The 24,886-nt window shown below is 42.6% G+C and overlaps 1 protein-coding gene across 19 annotated transcripts in view; it reads left to right on the forward strand.

The window, feature by feature from the left end:
• APBB2 (amyloid beta precursor protein binding family B member 2) overlaps window positions 1-24,886 on the forward strand; it is a 193,218-nt gene extending 168,332 nt beyond the window's left edge. For 16 of the 19 annotated variants that reach the window (XM_075752251.1, XM_075752252.1, XM_075752257.1 and 13 more), the window contains 6 exons: window positions 15,505-15,619; window positions 17,610-17,697; window positions 18,781-18,864; window positions 19,333-19,448; window positions 20,216-20,395; window positions 21,056-24,886. In XM_075752251.1, the coding sequence (XP_075608366.1) occupies window positions 15,505-15,619; window positions 17,610-17,697; window positions 18,781-18,864; window positions 19,333-19,448; window positions 20,216-20,395; window positions 21,056-21,223 (751 nt within the window). In that variant the 3' untranslated portion in view covers window positions 21,224-24,886. Of the gene's footprint in view, window positions 1-3,479; window positions 3,579-3,612; window positions 4,361-15,504; window positions 15,620-17,609; window positions 17,698-18,780; window positions 18,865-19,332; window positions 19,449-20,215; window positions 20,396-21,055 lie in introns of those variants that run through there. The other 3 variants (XM_075752266.1, XM_075752255.1, XM_075752268.1) reach the window with 2 other exon arrangements.

The raw sequence follows: 24,886 nt of genomic DNA on the forward strand, positions 1-24,886 counted from the left end.
CAGCTGGTCATTACCTCTTAGGAGGAGACATGGTCAGGGCTGATGGTGATGATGCGTGTAGTCCCATGTGAAAATGTTTAAGGACCATGGAGGTTGGAGGGGAGACCTCTGTACTTGCTCAGGGTGTAGGTGACACATGGCAGCCTTATTTTTTCTGATGTGCTCAAAAAAAGACAACTGGGGAAGTTGCAGTCAGGCAGACTCCAGGGGAAGCTACAGGAATGAAGAGGTGTGAAGTGTTAACCTCTTCACCCTGTTAGCTGACTGCATTGGTTGCGGAAATGGTTGGGCTGTAGACTTAACTCTGCGAGGTACAGAGGAGTAGACTCCTAACACTCTCCCAGGCTCATGTGCAGTGCGCTGCCCCGCTAAAACATTAGCTGAGTGGGGGAGCATCAGCCTGATCCTTAAATACCTTATTGGAGACCCCAACAAGAACAAAACCTGTTGGGTTTGTAAGTGTGATTTGCTCTCCATCACATTGTACTCCTATAGCAGCCCTTGTTGGAGTAGAAGACACAACAGTAGCAGCTGTGGAGTATTTGGAGTCCAGGATGTCTGTCCCAGTCACAGGGATGGATGGGCAGGCAGGGAACCTGAGCTGCCAGGTTTTGGGCATGTCATTTCACCTCTGCCCACCACTGAGACAGTCTGGTCGTCTGTGTAAACATGGCATCACCACGTCCATCTGCGCAGCACGTCTCTGTCTTGTGGGTTGAAGCGTTTCTGTTACAGTCACAGGAAAAAAGTTACCCTGGAAAGGACCGCAGCATGTATATCAACGATTAGCCTCCAGGATGCAACTTGCATCAGACACTGATCTACAAAACCCACAGCTGGAAGGAGAAATTGTCTTCTACTCAAACACTGTCACATATTGTGCGGACCTTTCCCACAGGAAGGTGCCCCATCAATAATACCACGCTCTGCAACCGTCTTGCCTCTGCTGTGTCCCTGGGCTGCGTATGACGTGGCCCTCTGTGAGAGGAGGGCAGGTGAAAGGGGGTGACGAGGGATGCAGGCACCCTGAGCAGTACTGTAATGCGCTGCCTCCAAAGGTGCTAATAGGAAAACAACCTGGAATAAAGGCCCAGAATTGGTGGGGAGAAGATGACACTCATCCCCCCTCCCAGGGAGGCAGCGTCCTGTTGGGGCTCCCTTTGGAAGGCGGCTCCTTTCTCCTGCCTCTGCAGGCTGGAAGGTCATGGGCTGTTTTCCTCGGAGGTCTCGCCCTTTTCCCCTCAGAAATGAATCTCAAATCCTGCGTAGCAGCCCTGACACAGTTTCCAGGTATCATCTTCCCACGTCACTGGCAGGCTCTGCCTTGACCCCTTTTAGCTCAGTCAGCTTGGAAAAGGATATATAGAGCAGCATAGCGAAGCGCTTGCACAGCTGCTCTTGTAGCATTTCTGGCACTTGGAGCCATCAACAAAATCTGCCATTTGAACTGAAAACTTTCTATGTCTGCTTTGTAGCCTTGGGGTGATTTATTTATTCATTTATTTATTTGCTTATTTTAAGTTTGAAGGTAAATCATTCAACCATACTTTAGCTACCAGAATGTGAAGGGAATACAGGCAAATAGTCTTTTGTGTGAAATTAATTAACAAATTACAAGACATTCTATGAGTAGATATTGGATTAAATGGAAAGCTGTAATTAACTGGTTAGAAGCAGGGTGCAGCCCCCCTTGATTCATGTGCATCCCATGGTGTGGGAGTCCCTCAGCTGGAGCCCTGCTCATTCCTCGCTGCCCAGGGAAGTCCAGCAGCCCAACTGCTTGTGTTTTTCTCTCACCTTCCTGAATTTCCTCCTTTGCTTTTTTTTCCTTTGTCTGTGCTGGCAGCTGCAATGGTAATTGTTCTGTACAATTGTATCCTGCATAACAATAGGGGAATGAACAGATCTCCCTTTAAGAGTTTGCACCAGCAGGTCATGTTTTGCCTCTAATTGTGCGGGGTTCGAAATCTGCTACGTCCAAGACATTTCCTTTTTTTTTTTTTCCCCTAGTACATTGTGTCTAAATTGCTGGAAGATTTTTCCAATATAAAGCTTTTTCTGAGACATAATCTCTGTTTGTCTACTTCATATAAAGCCAGTGATTAATGCATGAAGAAAATTATATATATTTTGCTTCACATACTACTTAGAAACATTGACTATATTTTCTGGGAAAGTAAAAGTGGTACTACTTTTTCAATTCTGATTTTCAAATTGGCACTGAAATATAGATCAAGGGCTGTTTAGGCTTGAAAAACTTCCAATATTTGCAATACTGAGGTCTAATTTTAACCTCTTAATTTATAAAATGTTAGCAAAAGGCATGGCAAAGTCCTTGCTGATTCTGCAAAGCCAAGTGGAAAGCCCCTGTAGCTGAAGTGAAGGAATGAGTGGGGTTTTGGTTGGGGAGATCCACACAGGTCACCACTGGATATTGAAAAGGTGAAGCTCCCAGTTCGCTGCATGGAAGGAATTGGAGCAGGCCCCCCTCAGTTTCTTCTTTACGATGAGCCTAAGTCTCACGCTTACATTGTAAAATTTCTGGGAATGTCCATTACGTTTGGAAGTAAGGATCTTTGCAGCTTGGCTGCTTTCATAGCATCATAAAACAGCCCAGGTTGGAAGGAACATCAAAAGACCATCTGATCCAACCTTTCATGGGAAAGGGCGCCTAGATGATGGTGTCCAGTAACATCTTGAAAACCTCCTGTGGTGGAGACTCTACCGTGTCCCTGGAGAGGTTGTTCCAGTGAATAATTTTTCTTCACAAGGAGCCACATGGAGATTACAAGGGGCAACAGGTAAAAGTTGCAAGAGAGGTTTCATCTCAGCATAAGAAAGAAATTAAACCTCTAGCTATGTACATACGTATCAATGTGTGACTTGTACTCCCATGTTGGACGGAATCATTAGCTAACCATATGCACTTTTAGTTAAAACCTGGCTTACAAAGCCTGTGTTTGTTCCAGATCTACTCACTAAGCCATTTCTAAGCAACAGTTCAATCCCTGTAAGCTTTGCAAGCTTGCTAAAGTAAGATGTCTAATGGGAATTGGATCCCTTCCCTTCAATGTGCTCTGTCTTTAATCCTGCCCTTATTACTTGAGATGGGATGATTCTTCCACTCCACTACGTTTTTCTCAGTTACACATTAGGATGATGTAGGATCCCACATTTTTGTGCACAGTGCATGAACCTTGCTCAGATGCTGACTGGAGATGAGCCCTTCGTAAAAGAGAGGAGTTGTGAGGTGGATGCAGGAGGCAGGGGTGAGAGAGCAGGACTAAGCAGCTCTCTTCTGGACAGTGGTTATTATCCGTGTAGAGACACTATACGTTGCATCAAGTGTTTTTAAGGAGGGGTGGGCAGAAGCAGGCAGCAACCTTGTTCTCCAGCACAGCTAACCCTTTGTGGTAACGTCACGGGAAGCCGCATGCTTTCTTCACTTAACAGCTCCAGAAGTGCGCGCGTACCTGTGAACTCACACTGCTGGTGTATCGTGGTGGCTGGCGTGACCCAGAGAGTAGGCAGCTGCGATGGGTGCCGGGGACCTGCAGTGATCCCTCCCCAGGGCTCAGGTGGGGGAGCAGGGCAGGCAGAGCAGCTGTGCAGGAAGGGGGAGAAGGGCAGCCCCAGCCTGGGAAGCTTGTGCCTCTCCTGCCCACCTTTGCCTTTGGGAAAGGGGTTTTGGTTAAGTTGCACCAAGAGTTAATGGCTGCTGAAGGGCTTCACTAATGAAGGTGTGATGTTGTACGTCCTGGCTTCAGCTCAGTGCTAGTGTGAGGTTGTTGCCCAGGCTAACACTTCCTCAGGGTGCAAGTTTCAGAGGAACTTGAGTGACCTTGGGGTGTGAGCTTTTGGAAAAGGCATTAAAAAAACCTCATGACAATCTTTCTACTCTTTCAGTTTAAACAATGTAAGGTTTTCACTGCTGGAAGAATTATTCTTGTTTGTTTTGTCAGTGTCTGCTTTAAATAGTGTTATTTTGGAAGAAGGAAGGTTCATGCACTTTGTATGTCTATTTATGCTTTCTGCATACTACTTCCCGGACTTGTGTGTGGTATTTTAAGCTTGATTACCTCCCAGTGTTGATATGTCTGAATTCAGCTGATGCCTGTTGGCTTCATCGCATGTTTCCAAAAATACAAACTTCAGAGCAACAGGATTCAACCAAAATAAGTGTCGAAAGGAAATAGTGGCAGTATGCTTAGATACCCTGTGCTACAAACAAACAGCAAATGTCAAATGTACAGCACTTCTTTCAGCTACCCTGTCTCATCATATGCTGGAGCTCTGTCTGCGTGAGTGCTTTCTAACTTGCTCTTTCTGTTTCTTCATGCTTCCCTGGATTCAGAGAGAGGTAAATGATTTTCATTTTTCCATTATTCTCTGTGTTTATCCTTCTGGCATGCACCAAATAATGCTTGTATTGGTTTGCTTGTATCAGTGAATAGAAGCTAAACTTCAGTGAGTAGACTCATATTTCTCTGTCACCTTTTCACTTTGCTATTAAGAGTATTTGTCACGTTGATATTGCCTGTTGGGCAATTTTTTTCCCAGGTCTCAAACCCTCAAGTACTAGAACAGTTTTAAAATCATGTGATGCAGTGATTTGATAGTTGGGTTTAAAATTTAGATGATGTTGTTCTCTGTAATCTGAAATGCAGGAAAGGGGTATTAAAATCCCACCTTTTATTTTAAAAAAATAAACCCCACGATGCATAGAGCAGGGAATTTAAGAGCTGAGTTTAGCAAGTGTTGGAAACAATGTTTATTTCGGTTTTTTGGTATTTGTTTCGGATCCAGCTGGGTCGGTCGCTTGTCTTTCAAGTTCGAAGAAAAGTTGTCCCCAGTATGTTTGATTTGTTTCAGTGTACAAAGGGATCATTTGGGATTCTCTACAATGCTTCCCGTTTCATGGGAGCACGGACAGTAAGGCATTGTAGTCAGGTGCTTTGCAGCACAAGGGCTGCAGCCACTCCAAAGGCTCTTACTGATAGAATTGCATCCCTCAAATGAGATTTGGGGTTTGTTTGCTCTTCTAAATTGCAAGGACTTGATACTGGGACTGAGCGGAAGGAACGTGGTTTGGAGATGCGGACCATTCCTCGTGTTTGCTGTGTGGAATATAATGAGAACAGTTTCCAGGCATGACTGGTTTTTAATCAATTCTTTAGGCGGCGTTGGCCTAGGGAAATGTTTGAACTTTCTTGATTATGGCTTTGCAATCTAATGTAGATTCCATGCATGTGGGAAGCAATGATCCTCCCAGACTAACACTGGCAAAAGTGTGCTGCAAGCAGATTTGGGGGTAGTGTCTGTGCACAGTTGCTGTGTTCTCTGTCAGAATAATAAAGAACAAAGGAGAACTAGTAAGCGTTGCTTATAAAACAAATCACACTGGAGAGATTAACTGTTCTAGTGTAGTCTTCTATCTTCTGCAGTTAAATCTGTAGTATTGCTTTGAGCATCTCAACTTGATGTATTTCTTTATTAAATCTTTAAATATTCCTTATAAACAAAGGCCCATGTCTTCCACTTAGATCTGGAAGATAGAAGCATTGTCAAAAATATCTAAATACTAATTTGTCAAAGTCAAATTTACAGGATCTGCTGCAAAGAGGCTGTTCAGAGGTTCACAGGCATAATAACACATTCATTTACTTCAAGGAAATTCAGCATTCATCAAAAATGCTAGACTGGCCATCCTGAGCAGCTAAACCACCACTTTGCGATGCTACAAAGAAGCACCAACTACGATGGCCTTGACAACCTGCCTCATTTGTGTGCCTTTTCCTTGAAAACTGCTGCACAGGGTAGGAAGGCAGCCTCCTGCCCATGCACTTTCCATGAGAAATTTGTGGCAATAAAGTCAGTGGTCAGTGATTTTCATAGGATCTGCCCTGGAAATTCTGCCTTCCTGTAAGTCCACTTATAAAAGAAGCTGAGGTCTAAGCTGCTGCTTCAATTTTCAACTTGTCATGTCTGTTCAGTAGTTGGTGAGCAGCGGTAAGCCCCGTCTGACCCCCAGGCACCAGCTGGACATGGCACGCTGTTAGCTGGGCCCCCCTTGTGCTGCTGGTGCTACCAGAGCACAGAGTCTCCAGGGCAGTCTTGCTGGTGACCACAGCACATGTGATAGACTGTCCTCCTTGCCCTGACTGTACTTCAGATCACGAGGTGAGGCTGGGAACGAGGACCAGCATGGAACGTAAATGTTAGCTGTACAATCTGTACTGTTGTCACTATGTTAACACAGCTCATGGATCTGGAGGGCTTAGATACTGAATCGCGCTTTGACGTGAGTCCACCTATGTACATCTGTGGCCCTTTGCAGGGGTGGAATGTAGCCCTTGGTAGTAGAAAGGGAAATGGTTTGTACCATCTCAGAGCCATCCTTCTGGCTAGCGAAGCAGCAGTGGCAAGGCTGACAGGAGTGCTGTCCCCTCCCCTGCAAGAGGAGGTGGTGGGCAGTGTTGCGATGTGGGAAGTCCATCTGGGAGAAAGGCTTCTGCGGCTTCCTGAGGATCAGTCCGCAGGAAGGAAATTGGAGTGAAAATCGTGCAAATGCTTTCAGGCTTGGAAGCACTGGGCTCTGAAGGGCTGAGCTGGGTATCAGACGTATCAGCTCTGCGAGGGTTTTAACGAATTTTGGAAGTGTGCAGAACTGTGGCAATGATAAGACATCAAAGAAAACCCAGCAGGCTGTGTGTTTTAGGGCTGCCAGATTAAAGCCTCTGAGTATCGCACAAAGTAGCCATAGCTCCTCCTTGAGAGTTAGCAAGTGACGTTATCAAGGAATGAAGCAAACAGCCTTTCAGCAGGGGATAATTTGCCCTACAAACTTTATGCATGAATTAGAAAAACAAGCTATGCTGTGTCAATGCCAGACCATTTGAGGAGAATTTAATAAATGCAGAACTGATGTTTTGCTGCAAGGAAACCCATTTTCAAGTTGTGTGAGAACTGAAGTAAGAAAAGTCTCCCAAAAGTCTCCTTTTGGGAGGGCATCTTAACGACTTGAATCAAAAATTAATGACCAGGGTAATATAATGATGGCCAAGTCTGCCGTTCTGGGTTGTAGCTGGGGAGCAGCCAAAGAGGTGCAGGAGCTCTGTGGGGTGGAGCGCTTGGAGGGGAGAAAAATTGCAAGGGTTTTAGGATTGCCAGCAACTGTCAGAAACATAGGGAAAATTTATTCTTTCCCACATCTCTTCCAACTCTATCACTGAGGAGAGAAGAGTACATGTGGTTAAATGCACCATGACTATCTGGGAGAAATGAGACAGCAAAAACTCATGAGAGTAGTTATTTTTTCTTCCTCCTCCTGCAGGATTTGATTCCAAAATGGTTGGTATAGTCACCTGGAGAAGGGGCTGTGGGTTTTCTTTGGAGGGTGTGGAAGGGAAGCCGTGGTTTCATTCGGTGTCTGTCTGGTGTCTGGTAGGTGAAATGCAAGTTGAAAGGTCTTCAGTAAATCTCCTACAAACAGATTTTGCAGTTCGTGTGAATGCTGCTTGTTTCATCTAGTTCTAGTTTCTTACCTTCGGATGTTTCTCCCTAGCTTCGCAAACTCCTTGATACGACCCTAATAAAAAGACGAGTGAACTGAACAGAGCCCCAGACTTCATTTCAGCTGTAAATCTTTCCCCTTTCTCCTATGTAAGAGAGCAGTCTCAATAAAAAATTTAAAGTGTTAATCCAGAAGATCTGTGATTTCTGTCATACCTATTACTGCAGGGTTTCTTGCACCTCATCTTCTCTGCTGTTTGTGATACTAGAATATTTGTGTGTCATGGAAAAACCCCATCAGAGCATGGTCTTGTTGGCGTTACATCTATCCGCTTTTCTTCTCATGTTGCTCCCCTGACTTTCCTTGCTTTTCTCCTTCTCTGCTCATTTACTCTGCTCCCGTGGACATTCATGTCTCGCCGGTGAATGGCAGCCTCCTGCCAGGTGCCTTCTGACCCCGCTCTGCCGTACTGGTGGCTGCTCTCCGTTTTTTCTTCCTCCTTTCACAAATCGCTGGTCTGCTGTGTGCAGGAAAGCAAAGTGAAGCCTGAAGGTTATAGACCCAGGAGACGGTTTCCCCACAGCCCGGCGATGTGTGCTCTGTGACCCCGCAGGCGCAGGAGTCTGTATGGTCACACCAGTACGTCGAAATCAACAGTCACCCTCTGTAGGCTATTCTGGATGAATTTCAATCAATTTTAAGCCAAGCCCAGAGGATATAATTTTCTGGTTCAAGGATCCTTGTTACAATTTGTAATACATAAATCTGTACAGCAATTTATATTTTTTCTGCATGCATATCATTTTAATATAGTTGCTTTAAATAGTGGCAATTTAATTTTCATTCATAAGAGTAAAAAATTTTATTTCAGACTTCAAGGCTAAGGTGTTGGGGTTGTTTAACCAAAGAAAAAAAAAGAGTTAATGCAGTCCCACATTCCTTTGAAGAAATAAGTTAATAGTGAGAAGGTAATGGAGGATGTGCTGCTCTTTCAGGCTGTGCTTAATTGGGATGTCTCCTAGGACTTTAGCCTAATAGTGGCAAATGGCTCTGACTGCTACTCAAACAGGACAGCGTTAGCATAAATTGTGTTTAATATGATTATATTCATCCAGGGTTAGGCAGCTAAGTGATGCTTAGCCAGGTGTTAAATAGGTATGGCTATCTAAGTTTCAGTCAATTACTGTACACATTTGCCAATTAGAGAGGGTAAAAGAGCAAATAAAAATGAAATTCTGTTCTACTTAGCACCTTACATTGTCTTTGTAATTCTCTAAACTGCTTTTTAAAATGTCTCTCTGAAGTCCTGTACTCTTTCAAAATTAAGAAATTTCCACTGAATTTTTAACTGTTCAGCCCATTTGTGCAGCAAAATAATATTCTTACCTAATTTTTTCAAGAGTACTGATTTATATCCAGTTCCTATAACCAGAAGGATACTAGTGGATCTTGTAGTACATGCACAAATGGTTTAAAAAAAAATAAATCTGCTGTGCAGTACCCTTTCTCTATAACCCTGTATCAACAGAACTAGTGTGCTTGTGTTGAAAAGTTTTAAGAATATACAGCTTTTTTCTGCAACGAATAGATTATTCTCCTACTAAACACTTCACTGCTCTCCCCACTGACATGGAAGGGAATTTTACAAGGAGGTGCGGTTCAAATCCTGTAAATTTCATGTGCACACACACCCTATTGAGACAGAGAATGCTCCAGCTGGATGAGATGTGATCTGTTAACCCTGTGCTAGTTCTTTATCCAGGCATGGGCTTTGTAAAGGCTTTTGACTTTCTTTTTTCCCGCTTGTTTCCCCAGCAAGGTGTAAAGTCAGGAGAATGGTAAGAGGAGGCATTTGCCCTTTTCTGTAAATTTCTATTGCAAACACGTTACTTGGCACTTCTTCGTTATCAAAGGGACTGGCTGCACATGAATCTCACTTAAATGTTAATCAGCTTCAAGTGAGCTCCAGTGGAGTGAAGGTTTACAGATGAAGCGACCCAGAAGGGATCTGAAGTGAAAGAAGTATCAGAGAGCAGTCTTGGGGCTTATTTGGTATTCAAGGCTTTGGACAAACAAGAAGCTGTTGCCTTCTGGTCTTGTGTAGGGAAACACAAAACTTTTCCAAGTTTTATTTTGTTACTGAAGCTGCTGGGAGCAGATCCCCAAAGCCATACCCTTCTTCTCCGAGAGCGTGGAGCTGGGTTTTGTTTTCCCAATGCCTAGAAATGCCTGAAGCGAGGCTGCAAGGCTCCCACTGGCATTGGAGGAGCCAACTGCTGCCAGCCTGTACCACCATCTCCAAGTCCCGGCTGCTGGGCTGCCATGTAGGACCACACGTGCGAGCGCATGGGCATCTAGGTGACTTCATGAATTAATGAGATCAGTAGTATTGTTTGCATGCTGTCAGAAGGGAGAGGGATGGTTCGCTTGCTAATTTTGATTGATGATTTGAAAACAGATGGTGCTGGCTGGTTGCGCATGATGTAGTACCACAGGTTTTGAAGAACTCAGATTTCCTCCTCTGTCTCAGCAGATTTACAGATGCAGGCCCTGATCATCTAAAGGTTTATGCATATTTACAATCCGTGGATGTAATTAGCTGATTTACTTTGTTCAAGCTGTTCAGGTACTTAAAGTGAAGCGCTGGTGTGTGAGTCTGAACCACCACCACAACTCTCAGTAGTCAGAACTGAGGTACTAGCTGGTGTTTCATTTTCTTGTGCAATTGTGCTATACCACCTTCTTTATGAATGCATACTGTTATGCACAGAAATATTCACAGAAGCTGCAGGACTAAGCACCTGTGAGACTCGACGGAAGCATTATGTGCATTGCTGCAGCATTGAGGCAGTGTTTGCTGAGCTGAGGAGAGGGCCAGGTGCCCCCGGCAGCACGTTCCCGGCACCCACCAGCACCCGCGCGGGCGGGAAGTGGCATTTCTGGCACTTCTTCAAGTTGACTCAACGCAAGTGGAATTTCACAGGACAAAAATGAGATGGGAGGGCTTTCCAGGCTGCATGCCAGAGACTTGCTGCAAACAGTAGAGGTTTCGATGTTTCTTCAAGCAGAAGCCCTGCGCAGTCCATGGAGGAGAGTGTTAAGTGGCCCATATGTAGGGGTCGCTACCAGCTCTGCCAGAAAATCAGTGCATTGCCTTTTGACTAAAAAGAACGTCTTTGTGGGCAGTATCTGCCCTTTGGCAAGTGCCAAGCAGGTCTGTCTCATCAGGTCTGTTGTCATCCTCCTCTCGCAGGGTCAACAGGGTTGCGGGCACTTGTATGGCAGGACTAAAGTGGCAGGTGAGCGCCCTTGTCACCTGGAGCGTCCCACTACAGATACCACATCCATAACTCTCATCGCATTCCTTCTCCCTGCCCTCACCACAGGTCTTACCATTCAGGGAGGTTACTGAGCCGGGCTCTGCGTGGTGGCTCGTTCATTTGGCTGTGATTAGCCTTCCAGGAACAGAGAAGTGTACTCACTGAAAAGCGCATGAGCTCATTAAATGTCAGCGCTGCCCTCCACAATGGTCTCCTTTGATCAGAAAAGTAAATTTACACTTGTGAGAGAAATGAGGCTCAGCAGACTGCCCCTAGTCCACCTCTCTGCCTTTAAGATGCTGTTGAAAATACTCTCACCTGTGCCCCGTTCCCACTTATGGGGCATAATTATGAGTTGTGTTTCTTTATGACCGAAATCTTTGATCCTGACTGACTTCAGTCTTTAGTTTAACACAATTTTAATTGTTTGGCTCATTTTTATGTCTGCAGTCCTTTGAGTCCTATCTCCACTGGGAGATAACATGCTGACTAAACACATTTAATATTATCTTGCAGATTCCCTTAAGGCTGCAAATCCTTGTATTTGAGCTTGAGTCTCAGATAAACTCTCTGCAAAGTGAGATTTAATGTGGCTTCAGAGGTTGTCCCATAACATGTATGAGGGGCTTGGCAGCACGGTGGAGATGCCCTGTCTGATGTGGTCTCCTGTAGCAAAGTATGGTAATTTATTGGAGCGGTCATGGTGTGCCAGGGCATTGCACTGATCAGAGCTACTGATCAAAGGTTGTGCCACAATTTCTTGGGCTGTTACAAAGTTGGGTTTTGCAAGCAAAAGTTGGATGTTACATCCTCCAGGCCCAGATGACTTGCTTTGTTGGCTTTGTCCTATCTTGTTTTTTATTAATGATAAAAGAAGGTTCAAATGGAGAGCTGTGTGGCTAACAGAAGGGGCAAGTTATCTTCTGTGTTTGTGCAGTTCCTTGAAGGTGATGGCCTTATCTAATCCCGGCATTGTACAGTGTTACTGGGGCTGTGCAGGTTTCTGTTTATTTAGATGGGCTTCTGCACAGTGCAAGCAACTCGGCAACAGGGTGCTCTTCCTAGGATCTTCTTGTAAGGAATGCATGAATCACTTGTTTACAAGTCTGCCCTGGTTTTGGCTGGGATGGAGTTAATTTTCTTTCTAGTAGCTGGTATAGTGCTCAAAGGAATAGTGTCGATTTGAGGTAAATGCTTATAAATGGTAATAAATAGCCATGTAACGGTCACGTAGCTAGCTTTCAGTGTTATTTTAGATTAATGCAAACTCAGGTTTCAGCTGTTATATCTGCACTTCAAAAGAATAGATCTTGATCCAATAGTGAGGTGTGCGCAGCAGTCTGCTTAAGTGTCTTTGCTACCCTGCAGTGATGGTCACTGCCAGCAAGTTTTTCTTGCACATAAAAGGGAAATTTTTATGAAGATTTGGTAGCAAATCCGTATCTGTTAAGTGAACAATGTTTTCATATTGCAGTTATAATATTTGTAAGGGAAGGTACTTAGACTCAAAAAATGTCAAGTCTGAAACTTAGGGCATTTTTAAATGCAAATAAAGCCAAACACATAGAAAACAAAAATCCCAAATGCAAGGTCTCTTCAGAGCTCAGGATATTGTATGTGGGACTTTTGTGAGCCTGAGCATTTCCAAATACCTGCTCTGCAAATCCTTCAGGAGCATCAGTAACATCGAAAGCTTACTTCAAAAGGCAAAAATCACAAAGGTTTTTTATGTGGCACTTGGTTTCTTTTTTTTTTTCCCCCATAGATTCTAATTTTTCATAGGCTGTAGCTGAGCCATATCCCCTTCTGTTATTACTAGAGTCCAGCTAGGAGTCTTCAATTTGCTTTTGAAGCGTTAAGCTAGGAAGAAGCCATTCTAAAGCAAGGCTTGGCACATGTACAGATGAGCCAAAAAGCAACAGCTTTTTTCCAGGAGCAAGATTCCAGCTGGAACTCAGCATCTTCATGAACTTGCAGTGCAGCAAAAGGGAACAACATGCCAAAAGGCTCTTGCAGATTGTGGCCGAAGTGCTTGAGGGTTAGGCTGGAGCTGGGAAACCTCAGGGCATCTTCTGTAATAGACAGCACCTTCCTGGATTAATGCTTTGTGATTTTTCCTGCAAGTCACAAGCAATAGGGTGAAACATCGTCCCTCCCCAGGGTGCCTGCATCGCACATGCTGGCAGGGTGGTGCTGCAGCCCACGACAGCCGATGCAGCCCATGGGCTGCGTTCCCCGCGCAGGAAGGGTTCCCGTGCAACGTGCTCCACATGCTGCCCCACCACCTCCTGTCTCTGCTGTGCCCTAGTGCGTGCCATCGCGTGTTGGGATGCAGTGAGGTGGAGGGGTCCTTCCAGCTTCACTGTGTTTCTGCACGGTTCAGTCACATGGTCTTGTTTCCAAATCTTAGCTCCTGGTAGTTTTATAGGGGTTTTAAAGTATTATTCATTAGGCTTCGGGTTGCAAAGTGGTTAAACGGAGGAACAAACTGTGCCTGTCACTGAGCAGCCCAGGCTGTGGGCAACTACCTCTTTCATTGCACAGGCTCATTAATGACAAAATCTAGTGCTGCTGAATTAAATACAGGTAAGGTACTTAACTACAGGACAATGTTCATACCTCATACAAGCTGGAAGCCCAGCTATCCATCTGCCACAGTCTCTGTTCCTCCCTGGATAAGTTGAGCACAAAATTCACTGGGCATCTACAGTGAACAGAGAAATTGGCAATCCATGCCACATTAAACCCAGCTCGGGATAGTTACAGACTTTAGTAAAAACTGAAGTATTCCTGTATATAAAACCTGTGGTTTAGAAGGAGGAGAGGGACCATATTTTTTTTTTGTCTGCCTGGAATATCCCTCCTACCTTTTCACCAGTTAGGATCTTGCTGGTAGTTATTTATGTGTGAAGAGGAAAGGCACTGAGAAGAGACTTCAGGTGTAAGAGGCTGTTGGGAGCTCCAGCTTCCCCTGTCTGGTCTAATTCTAGTTAGCTACTCAGCACAGCTCTGCTAGGGATGCAAAATCCCAAAGAAATCTGGAGATAGTGGGAGGGCCACAAAGTAGGAGTGGACTGTGGTTGCTCAGAGGACATGAAAAAGGCAGAGGTGCAAGACCAAGGAGCATGGAGTCTGGGACAGCAAGAAGATAACTTGAGTCGGGAAGAAGCCTGGTTTTGCCCAGTTGCCATCTCTGCACACCTACCAAACCAGCTTCAGGCCCCCAGCATGAGTGGGTTAATGGATGACTTTGTCCCAAGAGGGTCATGAAGGCAAATTAGCTCTACAGGATGGGCTCTTGGAGCAAGGGCAATCCTTAACTTGGCTTCCTGGTTTCGGCTGGGATAGAGTTAATTTTCTTTCTAGTAGCTGGTATAGTGCTGTGTTTTGAATTTAGTATGAGAATAATGTTGATACCACGCTGATGTTTTTAGTTGTTGCTGGGTAGGTGTAGTGCTTACACTAAGTCAGGGACTTTTCAGCTTCCCATGCCCTGCCAGGTGCACAAGGAGCTGGGAGAGCACAGCAAGGACAGCTGGGATATTCCATACCATATCATGTCATGCTCCTTTTATATATACATATATATATATATATAAAAAAGTGGGGAAGCTAGCCAGGAGGTGGGATCACTGCTCAGAAACAGACTGGGCCTTGGGTTGGGTTTTTTCCTTCTGCATGTGGTGAGCAATAACATTTGTGCATCACTTGAGCTTTTATTATTACTGTTGTTATTATTGTGCTATTCCTTTGTTATCCCGTTAAACTGTCTTTTTCTCAACCCACGAGTTTTTTTCCATTCTCCTTCCTATCCCCTTGATGTGGGAGGGGTGAGCAAGCGGCCGCGTGATGCTTAGTTACCAGCTGGGGTTAAACCACAACACTTGGTAGCCCCAAAATTGGGTTGTATCCAAACCCTGATGCTTTCTTTACACCATGCTCCCGCTTCAACTTTTCCAGAAGAGCTTGAAGTCTTAAACAGCCAGAGGACAAATAAACATAATCCTGACATGTCCATCACCCATGCTAGAAAGCTAGACTGTGCTGTGGTGACTAGCCTGTATGGTGCAAAAATCTCCTTTGTAGGGCAGCTTTATTTAACTTTTGAAAAAATAAGGCCAGAAATTTAGGCCAATTAGTGTGAGCAGAGCTCAGCAGGTTCACATCTCCCTTATGCAACCAGATCACTAATTACTATCTGCATATTTTAAACATTTTATACAGTCCTTTGAGATTTTTCTCTAACTAGAATATTGTGTGCTGTTTCTCAGATTTTCTTAGCATTTAAGAGCTGCATGTGTTTTCTGTCTCAATCTGTAATTCTCTCCCTGCTTTGTCTGCAATGAAATATTTGAGTAAATTCTCCCATGTATTTACAATTGCAGTTGGAATTACAGGTTGTAAGTTCAATAAGCTGCCAGTGTTAGGAAACACTAATGAGCTCTTTAATTGTATAGATGAAGCGCCAAACCTTACATGTGTATTTCATGGGTGTGCAATTTATTGCATTTGTAGATCTGCTTTATCTAAGGCATGTGTTTTATTTTCTGAGAGCTGAGACATATGCCTGTTCAACTGAAGTAAGACTTGCTGTTTTGGAGATGCTATTGTTTCTAATGCCTTAATTCATCTTGCTTGTTTCTAATGTGTCACTTCATTTTGTTTGCACAGAGACTTTGCTTATGTGGCAAGAGACAAAGACACAAGAATTCTGAAATGTCATGTGTTTCGATGTGACACACCCGCAAAAGCCATCGCCACAAGTTTACACGAAATCTGCTCAAAGGCAAGTGGATTTAAAGTCAGCTGCATTTGTCTGTGGAGAAGTCTGTCAGCCTAATACGTACAATCAGTGATCGTATGCAGCATTAGTTTAATTTGTATTGCTGGCAGCGAGGAACAGCATAGAGAATTTGCAAAGGAAAGGGCACAAATGGATGGGACTAATGGGAGGGTGAGCATTTAGATTTGAGGGAGATGATGTGTGCTTTTGATTTGACAAGTGTGTACAGAGACTGAAGGTTTTCGTGAATAATAAAAAAGCTGCGGGTTCAAAATGGAGAAAGAACATGCAGTTTCAATTAATGGTAAATGTATGTTAAACTTCATAAATAAATCAGACCTTGTTTGAATGGTATTCTTCAAGCAGAATGGACAGGAAAATAGTCACTAACATTATGCTGCCCACTTAAAAAAAAAAAATCAGGGAGAAGGAGGGAGTTGAGCTGCTCCAGTTGCAAATTACAAAGAATCTTCATTCCTGCTTGTGGTAGTCTGTAGTAATGGCGAGGACTGTTCTTTTCAGTTGTGATACCTTACGCATTTGCCAGCATTCAATGTGAGTGTGCATTACTGTAACCTTCTGGGCAGCAGAGTTTTGCCTGAGGCGGTGGCCGAAGGTAGCCTGGCAACTTGCAGTGGCTGGCAGGTCTGCCCTGGCTTGGGAGCCAGAGGAGGTGGAGGTGGCAGGGCTCGGGGAGCTGCTCAGGGAGGCAGCTGCCAGCTGTGCCCAGTGGGGTTCAACACCGGGAACTGCAGCAGTGACTGACGTTCCGAGAAGCCTAGCCCTGCTATGGCCCTCAGATTTCTCCTCCAGCTCTCAGTTCTCACAGATGTTTCCAGCAAGCCTAGAAGGGAAAAATATGCTACTTGGGCCCTACCACAGCTGCTTTTATCCAGTAAGGTCAACATCAAGTAAATGCCACAGTAGCTATACACGGGGCTATCAGAAAGGCAGCAGAGCTCTCACATACGCAACCATGACATGAAACTCCTGGCATTAATTTTGGGTAAGAGAGCAACTAAGCATTTAAACCCATAGCTAATAGTAACACAGAATAAAACAGGATAGCGGTGTTAAGTAGAGCATGTTCCTTCGTAATTCAGCAATGGATGTAATCCTGAGTCAGGGAAGCACTTGGCATGTGCTAACTGCCACAATGGACCTCTTTGCTGCATCAGGGCTTTTTCCTAAGCTAGCGTGTATCGTTTTTCATTTGCACATTACATGTGTTCCTGTAATAGAAAATACTTTCAAAATATAAAACCTAAAAAAAAAAAGAAATTTGCTGGAAGCATCTTCAGACCAAGTGTCACCTGCTGGAACACTAGTTATCTTTATAGCTTAATTACAATTAACAGTCATACTGTAAAGAAACAGATGGCAATGCTTCATATATGAGCTTTGGAAAACCTCTGTTAGCTTCCCTGGTTCCTTTCTCAGTCATATATTTGCAGGGAATAATCATCCAAAGTGGTTATTTTGAAGTGGTGGGGTTTTTTCCTCTTTTGCTAATATTATACATTTGGGGGGAAGAAGAGGTTGTATTTTGCATGAGATTTTTAATTCCAAAAGAAACATAAAAATGGAGGAAAAATTATACAGAGCAGAAGACAGATCAGAGAGGAACATGAATAATGAACACTCTTCTCTGTGTGTTAAATATTTATATTTCTTGCTATATTACTCCTTTCTGCAATTTTGCTGTTGATAAAAATGGCTAAAGTCTTTTTCCTCCTCCATCTATCTTTCATCTAGACTTGGACACCACTCAAGTTCTTTATGTAGTTAAGGAATGGTGAATAAACTGGAGGAAAATTAAAGTTGTTACTTAATAACTTGTTTAGTCATGTAGTTTCTGACTTATTTCAGATTTCAGAAACTAGGGTTGTAATAGGAGTAAATTTATACTTGTAGTTGCTATCATACTGTATTTAAAAAAAAACCAAAACAAACCCAAACAAAAAAACCCCTGTATTATCACTGTCTTCTTCAGATTATGGCCGAACGGAAGAATGCTAAAGCGATGGCTTGCAGCTCGTTGCAGGAGAGGACAAATGTCACCCTTGATGTTCCTCTGCAAGGTACTGTGTGTTACAGCTAGTATCCTCGGGATGGTCCTATTTTAGATACATTTTGTTTCTGATGCTGCCTTTGACCAAAATGGAGCATGTTGGGTGGAGAGGTCAGGGCTGTAATCCTGTCTTTTAAGTGCTGTATCTGACTGTAAGTTGCTACCGTAGTACATTAAACATTTTTATTGGTTGTGTTGACAGGTGCTCGGTTATGTCACCTTGTGCAATTTCCTCTTTTTATTTTGAAATACACATTTTGCAAATGCAGTCTTACTTATTTGTGGCTACTTGCATGTATTGTCTTGTTCCAATCAAAATACCTCATGACCTGAGACTGCACAAATTGGCCGATTCTTCCTTAAAACCAGAATATACTCCAGTTGATCACTTGGATTCGGGGGGCTGTAGGAGGACTCCTCCTAGGTTTCAGCATCAATTTTAGCAACTTCCAAGGCAAGAGGTGCAAATGGATTGTCGTCCAACTTAAGAGTCTTTTGCACATGTTAATGCATGGTAAAAGAAAGTTGCCTTTGTGTATCATTATTAGTAATAGCTTAAAAGTTACTATTTTGAAAGTAATTCAGGAGGACAAACGTACTTTGTGTTGGCTTTACAGGAAATTACATGCTTCTAGACCCACCAGTTTATACTCAATATCTTACTCCCGATCCATACATCAACTTCTGTAATTGTCTACTCAGACAGTAGTATTGATCTTACTCATAGACTGTGTTTAACGTATTAACAGGGATGGTATTAAAAACAGATTCCAGATTTTACATAGTTACGCAGTGAAACTTAGGTCTGTATGTCTCAGAGACGCATTCATCTATATTTCCTGGGTTTTAATATGACAGCAATGTAATGTGACCTTAGCTTAGATCAAGAATTAGGTGATGCAAAGTTATTCCTAGTTCCTTTAGAAATTATTGAGCATTGTTCTTGTCAGAGGGAGTGAAAATTTGTTTTAATCAATATGATATCTTCAGAGCACAATTCCTGGGTAAACTAGTTTATGTGATTGATGAAATAATAGTGGTTTTCCCTGCTGTGAATGCTGATAAACAGGAATTGATTTTTGTTCCCATGCAGTAGATTTCCCAACACCAAAGACAGAACTGGTACAGAAGTTCCACGTCCAGTACCTGGGCATGCTACCTGTAGCTAAACCTGTGGGTATGTAACACTTAACTGGCTTTGAGAGCACTTTGCAAGACCTCTAAGAGCTGGACTCTGCTAGCCAAGTGTAAATGCCTGATTTTCAAAGGGGAAGGCATGAAGGCATCTAGTATTCAAGGCCTCATTTGAACATGTGTTTTGCAACCAGAGTATTTTGGGAGCTGCCAGAAAGGCAGAGTTTCTTCCTACTGCTTTCTCTGAATATGAGCTTTCCTCCTAATGAGAAGGGCCCTAGCCAAGTGACATGGTACAGCAGCTAAACAAGATGTGATCCTGTTTTTCTAAGCCTGGGGCACCTGTTTTGTTTCTGCAGTTGGAACTGCACAACCTTTCCTCTCATTATCAAATTAATTTTAATGAGGAGTCCAAAACAATCTGTTTTCTGTACTACTATGTGAAAATAAATATTTCATTATTGTTTAGTTATGTATTTGTTTTTCATTATCACATTTTCTTCTCTTTTAGGAATGGATACTCTGAACAGCGCTATTGAAAGCCTAATGGCTTCCTCCAGCAAAGACGACTGGATGCCAGTTACCATGAATGTTGCTGATGCTACTGTGACAGTCATCAATGAAAGAGTAAGGCAGACTGTCTTGTTTAGAACACATTTAATATGAGTGTTGAAAACCAGAAACACATAAATACTAGTAGAAAGAGTTCATTTGTACTAGAATTCATTTGCTTATCTTGCATTTTATTTCTTTCTAGGGCTGTGAATCTGCAGAGGCTCTTACTGCTTGTATCAGCTTCAGCTTTATTTACCATTCCAAGCATGTTCTCAAAAATATAAATGATTAGAAGTATTCATTAGATATGTAAAACAAATTCAGTGTTATCCTTTCGAGGAATTTTGAGCCTAAAATGTTGTAGGATAAGCCCTAAGTAGCAATCCTAAATTCTAAACTGTATTTACCTTATTCTTGGTATGAAAGCCAAGAATAATAGTAAAATCTGTGTTTCACATCACTATCCTTTGGTAGAGCATTTTCCGTAGAGATTAATACCATGAAACTTTCAAAGAATGTCTTTTATGTATGTCCGTTGATGAGGCAAACCAACATCTCTAGCATAGGGCAGTATCCTTCGGAGTCACAATAGCCGTGCATTTCTTCACGAAACAAGCCGTATTTGCAGTGCACAATACGCTCAGTGCTAAGGCTCAAAGCCTCAGTCTGCTGGTGATGGCCTGGAAGGGAAGATCCAGCCCAGGCCTGAGCACGCTGGGTACGTGCTCAATTCAAAAGGAATTCCACAATACTGCATCAGTCTCTCCTCCATTAATCAACTTAAACTTGAAAGTAAAGAGCATTCAGTAGTAACGATCAATCATTTGATTCATAACCAGAATGAAGAGGAAATCATGGTGGAGTGTCGTGTGCGGTTCCTGTCCTTCATGGGAGTGGGCAAGGACGTTCACACGTTTGCCTTCATTATGGATACAGGAAACCAGCATTTCGAGTGCCACGTTTTTTGGTGCGAACCAAACGCAGGCAACGTATCAGAAGCTGTTCAGGCTGCTTGTATGGTAAGTGACCTTCTGCAAAGGCACCTAACAGCACTTAGGTTTTTCACTGCCTCCACAAATAATCGTCTTTCCAAATTTGCAATTATATTAATTTCAAGACAGAAAAAGAAAGAACAGATAAAAATAGGAATTGGATTAATAGGATTATGATTGATTTGGTTTGATTGTGATTTGACAATAGGGATATGATGTATTCAATCAATTAAAACCCAAACATTTTTAAGTTTGAAACATCAATTTAGTGAATGATACCCCTTTCATCATCTTCCCCCTAACCTCTACAACATCTGTGTAAGTTAGAGATCTCTTCTTTCACTACACAAGTTACCTAATGCTGGAAAAACATTTTGCTTGGAGCTGTGTTATACAACCCAGTGACAATGTGGGGAAAATAATCCTTGTTCAAGAACAGCCAAACCCAGAAAACCTATTTTCCAGTTTTCAAAGGGCTGTTCATATGACTTAGTATCTGTCGCGTGCTCATGAACAGTTCCTGCCTGCAGATTGACAAACCAGTGTCCCGTTAACTTCAGTTGGGCTGTCAGGACCAAAATGGAGGTTTGACTGTATTTCATGAGAATGTATCAAAAGTGCATTGGAAGTGTTCTGTGTAAGTAGCAAACACAGTAAGGATTGCAGAATGCTTTTGCTTTGTTGCAGTTACGGTATCAGAAGTGCTTAGTGGCCAGACCTCCTTCACAGAAAGTTCGACCGCCCCCACCTCCTGCAGACTCGGTGACTAGGAGAGTTACAACTAATGTAAAAAGAGGAGTGCTGTCCCTCATTGACACTTTGAAACAGAAACGCCCAGTCACTGAGATGCCGTAGCTGCAAAAGAGAGAAGATTCTCCTAACATTTAACTGAAGATAACAGTAGCTACACTAAGGAAAATGAACTGACGATATCTGGCCTTCCATTTCAAATTGCTGATGCTTTGTCTTCAGAGAATTTACCCTTATCGAAACAATGTTAGACAAGCATGTTCTCTCGTTCTTGCCACCATCATGTGATATGAAAAGAAGCATGAATAATTTTTTTGCTGTCAGTGAGTTACATCATGAGCAATGGAAGGTCTGTTTGATTGTAAATACATGAACATTGCCTAAACTCACACACACACAAAAAAAAAAAAAAAGAATATGGCCACGTCCCTCCCAGTGAACTCATGCTAAAGTCCTTGGAGTGAATGGTGCCCAAGTTGATAGTTTCACCATCTTGAGCTGGATTTGTCACAAACGAATCTTAAATCCTACAGCACTTTGCTCTGTTTTCAACACTGGCGTAGGTACCAAGTATTAGCTACCATTGAATTACTGTAGATTAAATACCAAGTTTTATTTTTTACAGAACTACACCTGTTAGTTTCAAATTGTTTGTCAGCATTGGTCTAGCAGCCACTTTAACATCTCCCTGACATGCTTTTGAATCTTGGTGTCATTATTTCATCTCCTGGTTATATGTGATGGTCTTAGAGAAGAATCGTGTTTAATACAAAACCAATGCTGGAAAATCCAGAAGTCTTTTCAGTAATTGAGTCGCAGGGTGACACACTGAAGCTTTTCAGCTTTAAACATACAAATGCAATGGTTGGCTGTTAAATTTATTCTCCTAAATCTGTCATTAATTCATCAAAAATACCATTTGTTTCACGCGGGGCTCAAACCAATCAGGAGCAGGAAAGAACTAGTCAGTAATTTTATTGTCTTACAACTCTTATAGAGACTAAAATATTCCATACCTTTTCCGTACAAGTGTTTGATGAAATGTTGAATTCAGCGTCTGGTTGCACAATTCCCCCTTCCCTTCAGAGTTTGTTGCTGAATACTTAATGTGCCACAAAAAGAACAATCATGTTTCTGGTTATTTACAAGATTCCATGAAATTTCTTTTCCTTTTCATGCTCTTGTGACAAAATAAGGAGAGTTGTTGTCTAACAGGATAGTGCTTCAGGTGGTACAACGTGATTTCAATGCTCTTGCTCCAAAGGCTTCATCAAATTTCTTTGATTTACACACTACTGCAGACCCTGGCAAAGTCAGCCCAGCGTCGCCCCTTAAAAATGTACCTCAGGCTAATTTTCAGATGCAGTTACGCATCTTGAGTCTCTCCCTTTGCCATCTTCTGTCTAGACCTGCAGATTGGTACAAATTTTGGAAACGGAACATTAAAGATATTTTTAACTAGTGTTTAAAATGTTTTGCCTCCATTTATAGATAGGTTCCAAATTGTAACTGCCTCCCAAGTCTGCAAATCTGGTCGTACTGTAATTTTAAAAGAACATCAGCAAGTTTGTTATTACAGGAACTCTTTTTTCATTTTACTATGCAAGAGACTGTTATAAACAAACCATTTTCTTTTTAGTTCCTTCTTTAAAGAAATTAACAGCAACACCTGGGCAAAGCAGCTTAGGAACACAAGGGGAAAAGAATGATGATTCAAGGAATTTCTGCATTGAAAAATGCAGAAAAATCATTAAACTAAACTCAACGTGATGTATGAGCGAGTGTCGGGCGCAGGCAAGCTATGCAACTATTGTAATTAAATTTAGCTCTCTAGACTACTCTCTGAAGAGCTGATCCTCCACCCATCTCAGATCTGTTTATGGCCACCATTCTGCCCCGCCAGGCACTGAAGCACTTGTTCCCCTCACAGGCTCAGAGTCCTGCTCCCTCCTTTGCACCAGCTCCATCACTCATACACCTGGAGGAGAAGCTGCTTATGCCAAGTAGGCAGGAGCCCGGGAGGCGAGGGGACGCAAACCAGCCCCTCCTTGTAGCAGTACCAGTGGTTTAAACTTGTCCGCAAAGCCAGATCGCAAAGTATGAATTTTAAACCATATAATTAAATTTTGCAGTTGCATCTGTGCAGCGCTGCTTCTCCCCAACAAAGAGCCGGGCTCTCTTTAAACTAAACCAGCACTTGGCAAACAGCAGTGTCAAGGTTCTCCTATGTAGGTGTTGTCAAGGCTGTGAACAGCTTGTTACCTTTCACTAGCAATTATAGAAAGGGCCCAGGAGAAGGTAGAAAGGTATTTGAAAAGCTGTAAGTCACTTGCCAATACACGTTTTAAAAGTTTTGTGTCTGTTTGTTAACAAAATGTTGTTGATTTTACAAATATTTAAGTAGTGTGCTTAATGGGCTGGCTATATGTGTGGCCTTTCTGCTTCAGTAGAGCTCCTTACACTCCAAAAGATTATATGTACACCCAGGTGTTTGCAGAGTCAGAGACTAATAATGCAAAGCCCGTTATCTTTTGTTAAACAATGTTAAGACACTCTTAATAAGACACTCTTTTTACCATGGCCAAAAAAGTATGTATGAGATACGTGTGTTTGAGCAACTGCTACTGGTTTAGTTGATGTTATAGCGACCCTTCAGTTATCTATGCATTTTTTTATAATACCTAGCGATTCTGTAGGCAGGCAGCCATGTTCACTATGCCTTGTATGTCTGACACCATATTTTAAATTAACCTGTTAAATACAGCTTAAAAATATTGTTATTTTATTTATTCTATTTTTACTGAAATATCCTGCATTATTATGTTGATGTATTGTCTTTACTGGATGTGCTCTTGTAACATTCTTCACTCTGTATACTATAGGTTGCCTAAAAAAGGGAGGCTTTGTAATTATTTGTAGTCGCATTTTTATTGAAGTCTGTAGAAAAATCATGTAAAGCAAAGCTAATTTCTTAATTTTTTTCAATGCAAGTTAGAGGTGAGTATCACATGTCATTAATATGCTCCCTTGGAAGCAAGGCGATTTATATTCACAGTCGATGACTCAAGAGATAAAAGCCTTTCTTTTGAAATCGCCAGGGCTGGCCGCAGGTTTTATTTTTATTACTCACCATTTCATTTGAAGGGGAGCCAGGGGGTGGGGGAGGAAGGAGGGCTACAGGGGCCACAACAGCGTGGTTAAACAGCAACAACAAAAGCTGCCTGGAAGGACACAGAATGCATGTGCAGTACAACGAGCTGTTAGTCAAATACCTGGGGTGCAGTCACCTGTACCTATTGAAACAACACGACCTTTTGTGGCAGAGGAACACAAACTAGGGAGTATCTAATAGCTCAGGCCAGTTCTGTGTCACTATAAGAGTTCTACATCCCTTTTAATTTTATCAAGCACTTCATAGATCATTTAACTAGGGAGCTAAAATTGTTAGTACATCACCCATGGAAAAGACAACTTTCTTATTTCAACGGCTACTATAGGCTCAGCCTTTCAGCATTACCATTAACCCCATTACTCCTCTCTTGGGCAGGTTAGTAATACCTTGCTACAACTCGTGCTGTACAGTCAGCGAAAGCAGGTTTGGTTTATTTTAAGAGCAATAAGAAAGAAGGAAACATTTCTCCCTCTTTATTAGCAGAGTTCAGTCTTACGTAAAGCAACTGACACCGAAAAGGACAATTTTCCCTGCTGTTGACCACTTCTCCACATTTAAATGTAATCTGTTCCGAGAATAAATTTAACTGCGTAAAA

Source organism: Balearica regulorum, chromosome 4 (genome assembly GCF_011004875.1).
Source record: "Balearica regulorum gibbericeps isolate bBalReg1 chromosome 4, bBalReg1.pri, whole genome shotgun sequence".
In the NCBI taxonomy this organism is placed as follows: domain Eukaryota; kingdom Metazoa; phylum Chordata; class Aves; order Gruiformes; family Gruidae; genus Balearica; species Balearica regulorum.